General features: G+C 39.0%; 1 protein-coding gene across 3 annotated transcripts; it reads left to right on the top strand.

The window, feature by feature from the left end:
* Positions 1–863: 863 nt before the first annotated feature.
* Positions 864–7,856, top strand: wasb (WASP actin nucleation promoting factor b). 3 transcript variants are annotated; one of them, XM_014972401.2, is made up of 11 exons: positions 864–1,156; positions 1,829–1,969; positions 2,596–2,682; positions 2,782–2,878; positions 3,159–3,188; positions 3,279–3,308; positions 4,476–4,671; positions 4,773–4,948; positions 6,241–6,788; positions 7,444–7,555; positions 7,638–7,856. In XM_014972401.2, the coding sequence occupies exons 1-11, from the start codon at positions 1,058–1,060 to the stop codon at positions 7,694–7,696; spliced, it is 1,575 nt and encodes a 524-aa protein (XP_014827887.2). In that variant the 5' UTR covers positions 864–1,057; the 3' UTR covers positions 7,697–7,856. The 3 variants fall into 3 exon arrangements, with proteins under 3 accessions (XP_014827887.2, XP_087863312.1, XP_014827886.2); XM_088007186.1 differs by having other exon boundaries at positions 865–1,149; positions 4,473–4,671; XM_014972400.2 differs by having other exon boundaries at positions 866–1,156; positions 4,473–4,671.
* Positions 7,857–8,401: the final 545 nt, after the last annotated feature.

Raw genomic sequence — 8,401 nt, 5'->3', positions numbered from 1 at the left:
AGCTCTTCACAAGGTACGTGCAAAAGTAATGCAACGAAATAACACAAAGACCTTAAGGAAAACGGCCATATTTTTCTAAAAGGAACAACTCTGAACCTGAACAGTCAGCTGAACTCAAACTCTACCAGTGCTGCCCTACTTAGAGGAAAAATTAGGAAGCTTGCAAGCCTAAAGAAACATCCCAACTGTAGAGTACAGTGGTGGCAGCATCATTTTTTTCCTGCAGGGGGTTCTGATGAAGAAAAAAGAACATAATGTGCAACATAAGCCAAACAGGAAGTTAAAGCATCGGCACAAATGGGTTTTTCAAATTGTCAATGAGAACCTAGCCTACTGCTGAATGTATCCTAAAGGGCAACTAGGTTAATTATTTGACTAGAACAAAGTTGTGAACGTTTGCAGGCAAAGTTTAAATGAGCTTGAACAAACCCGACTCAGTTACATGAGTTCTGTCAGAGGGAATCAACCAAAACTGCAGCAAGCCATAGTGAGAAGCTTCTTGAAGAATGCCCAAAAGATTCACCCCAAATCATGCAGTTTATTGAAAGATAACTTTACAAATATTTAAGGAAATGTGTGCAAACTTTCCACTTTCTTAAAGCTGAAAAAGACTCTCTAAAAAATGGAAAAGTTTAGTTTGATTTAATGTCAGTGAAAAAACAAACAAACTTCCCTTTTCATGCACTCTATGTTTAACTGTTTGAGATAAAAAGTTTTTGTTTGCATGGCTGTAAAAGGAACGCACTCGCAGCAGAAGAGCACACACACACACACACACACACACACACTGCCTGCCTCTTTCTCTCTCTCGCTCTCTGAAAATGGAAGTAACAAGTTGATTTGCGCATCGACTCTGAGCGAGAGAAGAAAAGTGGGGGTTAGAGAAGTGTGGTTGTCCGTTTCCTGCTTTGAGCTGATGTGTGCACAGAACAGAGAAGAGAAACTTCCTTTCTGACAGTGCATTGTGAGGACGTTTTTGTTTTTTTGTGTTTTTTAATTTTTATCAAATGCAGGAGATATTAATTTCAAATAAACTGGAGCACTTGTGAGAAGGAAAATGAGCCGTGGTAAAAATAAGACGGAGAGCGTCCCGAGCTCCCTGCTGAGCCAACAGGAGAACGAGAAGCTGGAGGAGCTCCTGGGCAGAAGGTGTGCTGTAAGTTCACAACTGAGCTGCGAGGCGGATAATCCTCTTAATTTACTCTCATTTCTGATCCAAGGCTTTTCTCAGCCTCATTGTCTTCCTTTAGAAGTAGCTAAAGTCACATCCTGAAGTGAATCGCTAAATTAACGGTTACATATTTGAATCTGTTTCTTGTAAGTTCCGTTTTTTTTACTTTTAGTTATTAATTTCTGGAAAAAAAGAAGACATCAGGTGTTTATTTTTGCAAATTTTTTTTTAAGTAAAGGATGTAAATACATGTTTTCTTACATTGGGTCATCAAGAAAGTGGGTAGCTGTAACAGGAAATGGTGGCTGAATCGATTCTTCCTCCTCTGTCAGAATTAGACTTTATGACTGTGTTTAGTGTCGTAGCAGAGCAGAAGTTGGTCTGTTCTTCGTTCCTTTTAACCCACCAAAGTAAAGATTTGCTCTGAGTTTCTTTGTCGGATTTAAAAACCTGCGAAGCTTTCAAGCAGCAGGTGCAACAGAGAATACAGAGCACTAGAAGAAAAACTTATCAGAGCAAATGAAAGCAGAGGAGGAAGTTAATCATCGCTGCAAATTTACATTTGAACTGCAATAAAATGCCTTAACAAGTCATATCAGCTCTAAACTGTGTCTGATCTCTCTCTCTCTCTCTGCATGTGTGTGTGTGTGTGTGTAGTCGATGGCCACAGCAGTGGCCCAGTTGTTCATGGCTCTGCCAAACAGCCCATCCATGTGGAGTCTGCAGCACACTGGAGTGGTGTGCTTTGTCAAAGACAACCCTCAGCGCTCCTACTTCATACGAATGTTCGACCTGAAGGTCAGACAACAACCAAAACCTAACAAATAACCAACAAATAAAGCTCATCTTTAGGTGTTTTCACTTAGTTCTCTTTTGAAAAGTCACAAATAGTTTATTACTTTTACAAACTGCGGAGTACTTTTTTACTATACACCAACATTTAAAACAGAAAACTGTTTAGTTTAATACTTTTATAAACTAAACATTACACCAATATTTAGCTTTATGCTTTTAATATCAGAGCAAGAGAAACTCCTGTTAGTTTATAAATCTAGAACAAACTTAAACAGAACTTAACAACCCAGAACAAGATCCAGACATGGAGAACCAACATTTAGTTTTATACTGAATAAATCTAGAACTAAACCCAGAACAACTGGAACCAACATTTAGTTTTATCAGAACAAGAATCCAAAGAAACCACTACTAGTTTATAAATTATGGACTACTTATTCTTATTTTTATCAGACATACAGAACTAATATGTAGTTTTATACTTTTACATTTTTGTCTTTCTTTTGGTTTTGTCTGTATTTCCTTCTAATTCACGTAAAGCACTTTGAAATGCCTTGTTGCTGAAAATGTGCTTTATAAATAAAATTACCTACCTCACCTAAGAGATGATTAAAATCTTTTCCCCTCAGGTTGGTAGGCAAATTTGGGAGCAAGAGCTCTACAACCAGCTTGTTTACTCGACGCCGCTGCCGTACTTCCATACTTTTGCTGCAGATGTAAGACATTCCCTGCACATTCTGCATTTATAGGTCAAAGTTTTCCTGAACAAGTTCCACATTTCTTCATAATGTGTTTGACTCAATGTGCATTCGTAGGACTGTCAGGTTGGGCTGAACTTTACGGACCAACAGGAAGCGGATGCCTTCCAAGGCACCATCATGGAGAAAATCAACCAAAGACACAACCGACAAGGTCAGCAGGAACAACTTCCTCACTGCACAGAGGGGCAAAAACATTTCTTACTGTTATAAAAAATTAACATTTAAGCTCTTTAGGAATGAGGTTTTTTTTAAAAAAATCTGTGAAATCAACAACATTTTGTTGGTGTTACATCATCATACAGGCAGTCCAGATTTATTTTACTTGTTTATTCATTTATTTCTGCGTTTCTTTTTAATTCTCTGCATTCACGGCGCTGTTGTGACATCCTTGATGCTGTGATCCAAAATGGTGGCTTGTTTACAACCGACAGAGAAGAAACAGCGCCCCCCACCGAAGAACGGTAAGATATGCGCTGGATCGGATGTTTAATGTCAAAACTTTATTTAAAACATGCACCACAAACATGTTTTCTCTTTTTATTTGGCTGCAGACAGAGGTTCCCTCCCTCCTGTTCCACCTGGTGGGTATCTCCCATGATTCATAGCTCTTCTCGCCTTGTTACTAAAACAACATTAAAGTTTTTTGTGTTTTTATAACCCAGAGACTTTTACAACTTTGTAGAGCCTAAGTTTAGTTTTGGAAGTTTCATAAAGCAACATTTATAAAAACGTCCAGAGGACCTTAAGGCTACCTTCAGTAGTATTCACTTTAAATAAGAAGAAAAAAGTAGAAATTTGGTTAAAAACAACAACAAAAAACAGCCATAAAGGTTTTAAAGAAAAAAAAATCAAATGAAATGAAATAAAATTAAAAATGACAGTAAAAAAAATAAAAAATTATATTATGGAGTGAATGTTCAGACTGAATGTTCAGACGACGTTTGCTGAACGTCGTCTGAACATTTGCTTTGCTTGCTAGCTGAGTCAAATTATTTATATTTTCTTGAATTTCAGAATGATTAAATATAATTTTACTAGATTTTGTTTTTACTTCAAAGTTGGAAACTTTCATTTTGTTTTTGTAGCATATTATAATATTTTTCTTATAATATTTTGGCCCTTTGCTGAGTTGACTGAGTCCTTGCTAACAATAAAATATTAATAATTTGTCCAAAACATTTCTATTAGAATATATCAGTTGACTTTTTTGTTTTACAAGTTAATTAGAATCTAGTATGGCTCCATCTGAAATATTTCTACATAATAATCATCATAATTTTGTTTTTATTGTTAAGACCCAGAGTTGGGTAAAACTCTAGTTATATTAAAATTTCTGGATACTCTACCAAATGAATGATAAACAAAAATGTTTTAACCAAAAATTCAGACACACCTGCAGTTTTTGTTAAACTTTCATAAGTTTTTTTATTGAAAGATCTGGAAAAAAAACCTTTATTTTGCCTGATTTTGTAATTATTTAAATTAATTATTTTAATTTTTAGTCTTTAAAACACCAACATTTTCACATAATTTATATTCTGTTGTATCTGATTTTGTTATTTTTAAATATTAACTGATTGATGTTTTGATCAATTACTCAGTTCTCTTCAGTTCCTCCTCAGATACGTTTTGCTTTTACTTGAGTAAAAATATTTTAAAGTCATATATAATAAGCCACTGTCACATATAATTTTTGTTACTCTACCCATCTTTGTGAATTTTAATGCTTTCATTTCTCCCTAAAGCAGCGTCTCCCAGCTCTGCGTCCTTCCACATGGCCACAGTGGACATCCAGAACCCGGACATCCAGTCTTCGCGCTACCGCTCCATGCCTTCCCCCGCCATCCCCCCAGCTGTCTCCAGTAAAGGAAAGAAGAACAAAAAGGACAAGAAAAAAGCCGGGAAGATCTCCAAGGCGGACATTGGAGCACCAAGTGGCTTTAAGTAAGGATTTGTTCTCCTAAAACACAACCAGATGTCTCAAATTAATTCATTCTGGCTTTCACAGATGGACCCTGCTCGTTCTTTTCTTCTTTTTCTGACAGGCATGTGTCGCATGTAGGATGGGACCCCAACAACCTCGACCCGGACCTGTCGAAGCTGCTCTCTCAGGCAGGCATCTCTGTGTCTGACCTGAAGGATGAACAGACGTCCCAGATGATCTATAATGTCATAGAGCAGTCAGGGGGCATGGAGGCCGTGAAACGGGAGATGAACCGAGGTCAGACTTTTTATTTCCACCTTTCTAGTTCATCCCTCTGCTTCCCAAAGGCTGAAACTAAAGCCACAGTAGCTTTTATAAATAAAAAATGTTTTTTTTTGCATATTTGTTAAAACTGTCACTACATTGTGATAGATAATCTGTGAAAAGATCGTCTACATCTACAGAAATGAACTTCCCTGTCAAAAACAACCAATCAGAGCCAGGAGGAAGGCCTTAGCGCTCTCACTCATCCCTGTGTATGCGCCGCTAAATGTGCTAATGACAGAGAAACAACTCACTGTTACAGGAAAATCGTTTACCCGCTGTCTTTGCTATGATAATTAGCCTTAGCATGTTGTGTAGCAGAGAGCGAGGAGGACCAGGGGGGTGTGAGCAGATCAATCAATCAATCAATCGATTACTGTTTATTTGTATGGCACATTTCAGCCACAAGGCATCTCAAAGTGCTTTCAATCATAAAAACACAAAAATACAAAGTCATAAAACACACAATCAACAATTGAAGCTTCACATTTTGCTAAGTGTTGTTATTGAAAATCAAAATATTGATTAATTTTTCATTTATTATGTTTCAAAATCAACTCTAACCAGCTGGGCTTTTAGTCTAGATTTAAAGGAACTCAGTGTTTCAGCTGCTTTGCAGTTTTCTGGAAGTTTGTTCCAAATTTCTGGTGCATAGAAGCTGAATGCTGCTTCTCCATGTCTGGTTCTGGTTCTGGGGATGCAGAACAGAACCAGGAGACCTGAGGGGTCTGGACAGTTGCTATGACAACAGCAGATCTTTAATGTATTGTGGTGGTAAACCATACATATGCATGATTGACAGCGCTAAGTCCCTCCTTCTGGTTCTGATTGGTTGTTTCTAGGAGAAGTTTTAACAAATATGTAAAAGCATTCAGAGCCCACTACACTGAACCCGACTGAAAACCTCCTGGTTTTTCCTCCAAATGTTGATTTCTGAGTAAAATCATCAGTGTTGTTGTTTCTAAATGATTATGAACTTGTTTTCTTTGCCTTATTTGAGATCTGAAAGCTCTGCAACCATTTCTCATTTTCTGCAAATAAATTCCATATGTTGGTTTGAATTTCAGAAACGTGTCAGTAGTTCATAAAATAAAAGAACAATGTTCATTTTACTCAAATATTTACCTATAAAAGTAAAATCAGAGAAACTGATTATTTTAAGTGTCTCTTAATTTTTCCCAGAGTTGTATTTTTTATAAAAGTTACATCCTGCATTTTTAACTGGGTTCGTTTCTAACCTGCATCTCCTTCTGTTTACGTCACAGGTGATGTTCCTCCACCTCCTCCTTCCAGCCGACAGGGGCCCCTGCCTCCTGTGCCGGGCCCCGGGCCCCCGGCTCCTCCTCCCTCACGGGGTCGCTCTGGCCCCCTGCCTCCCATCCCAGGCCAGGCGCAGCGCGGAGCTCCTCCCCCTCAACCGCCTCCATCCCGCAGCGGCCTGCCACCTCCTCCTCCGACAAGCAGAGGAGGCCCTCCTCCACCGCCTCCGCCGGCCCACTCCTCACTTCCTCCGCCTCCTCCGTCTTCACGGGGATCCCACAGCATGCCACCTCCTCCGCCGCCATCCAGCCAGCATCGCTCTATGGGTGTCCCTCCACCTCCTGTCCCATCTACACCCAGCAGGGGAGGTGGGGGAGGAGCACCACCTCCTCCTCCTCCGCCTCCTCCTCCGCCTCCTTCTGCCCCTTCAGATTTCCCTCCTCCTCCAAAGATCGGTGGCGCGCCTCCACCACCTCCTCCTGCATCCTCCGGAGGAGGCGACGGCAGGGGCGCCCTGCTCGATCAGATCCGACTCGGAAAGAGTCTCAGAAAAGTAAAGAATAAATATTTTTACACTTTGAATTAATTTTTCATCCATAAGCAAACTTGTAGGTTACTGACTAACCTTCCTTCAACAGGTTTTGGATAAAATCATTCTTAGATAGCGAGATTTTCGTCTGCTCAGTGCTCTGCTCCTTTCAGAATGAGATGTTTTTATGGCCTCTTGTCACTTTAAATCCTAGCTAAGCCCCCCAACTCAACGTTTTTGACTCACACGTGAAAATGGCTGCAAAAAGATGTGCAATTATACAACTGTATATGTTTGAAAACCAGAAGTGGAGCCTCCTACACAGTCAAAAAAAAAAATACAGCTAGTGGTTTCTGAGTAGTAATTCAACAACAAAACACTTGTCTTTTCCAGCAGCCATTGTACAGCAGTAAAACCAGCGGGCCAAATGTATCCTGGGGTTGCTAGGTAACTAGACTGGGCTCTGCTGGGGTTGCTAGGTAACAGCACAGTTCCCATTAAATTGTAACATTCATTTTCCAGAATCCACAAATTACCAAAAAAGGCTGGGTGTTTTTTTTTTTTTTTTAGTGCTCGGCCTGTTTTTTAGAAGCAATTGAGAACCAGATGGAAATATAGAAATGTGCAAAAATATGAATTTTGCATAATAAAGCCTGTTTAATGTGTGTTTTTTTTGCAGGTAACAGAAAGCTCTGAGCCACCACCACCTTCAACGCCAGAGGGAGGAGAGGGCATCGTTGGTGCCCTCATGATGGTCATGCAGAAGAGGAGTAAAGTCATCCACTCTTCTGGTAAGTAAACATTTTTAAGAAAACTGAGCCGAAACAAGAGCAGAACAGACTCCTTCATGTGTGTGTTTGTTCGCTCCTGCAGATGAAAGTGAAGAAGAAGCAGGATATGACGACGATGACGACGACGAATGGGACGACTGATAAAACACCGGCTGCTGCGGATTCTGAATTTATTAGATGTTAGTTTTAAGCTCAATAACTGTTACATGTGACGTTTCAAACTGGAAAACGACTCGTATTTATGGGAAAATTGTTTTTGCATTTGTGCTGGAGTTAATAAAAACAAACGGTTCATTAAAAAGGCTGAACATTTCTTATTCAGAAGAATGATGTGAAGAAATTACTAGTGATGGACACAGATCCTCCTCGTGATTATCTTCTGTGGAAAACCCGACCGTTAATGTGATTACATTCATCTATAAATGCAAAATAAAAACCTAAATCTAAAGATAATAAATAAAGATAATAAATTGTTCTGACAAGAAAAGTCACGTAAAAAAATAAAAAATAAGTGGAGAGTTTTTAAAGGTTGATCATAAGGTCTGGGAACTTCTAATCAGTTTGTTTCCCTGGGGATTACATATGAGGTTACACAGGGGCCCATTTGTTTCAGCCACTCTTCAAAAGGGGAAAGACATGAGAGCTTTTGTGTTTATCCTTGAAAGTCTGGAAACAACCATGAGAAAAAACATTAACATTTACTGGTCAATTTTTGTTTGCAGATACATCATAATCCATTTTATTTACAGTTTTTGTGGTGCTTTTTTATTTTTATTTATTATTTTTGGTTGTGATTTATTTTGGATATTTAAAATATCTCCCAGTTCCAGCGTTGAGTTCTTTAGA

Source organism: Poecilia mexicana, unplaced genomic scaffold, assembly GCF_051168715.1.
Source record: "Poecilia mexicana isolate PSO_F unplaced genomic scaffold, ASM5116871v1 scaffold_7, whole genome shotgun sequence".
In the NCBI taxonomy this organism is placed as follows: Eukaryota; Metazoa; Chordata; class Actinopteri; order Cyprinodontiformes; family Poeciliidae; genus Poecilia; species Poecilia mexicana.
This window is presented reverse-complemented; position numbering and strand designations above follow the sequence as displayed.

Coding starts and splice junctions, on each gene's coding strand:
- wasb (XM_014972400.2), top strand. CDS start 1,058: ATGAGCCGTGGTAAAAATAAGACGGAGAGCGTCCCGAGCTCCCTGCTG. Junction 1,157..1,828: donor TCCTGGGCAGAAGGTGTGCT/GTAAGTTCACAA, acceptor GTGTGTGTGTAG/TCGATGGCCACAGCAGTGGC. Junction 1,970..2,595: donor TACGAATGTTCGACCTGAAG/GTCAGACAACAA, acceptor TTTTCCCCTCAG/GTTGGTAGGCAAATTTGGGA.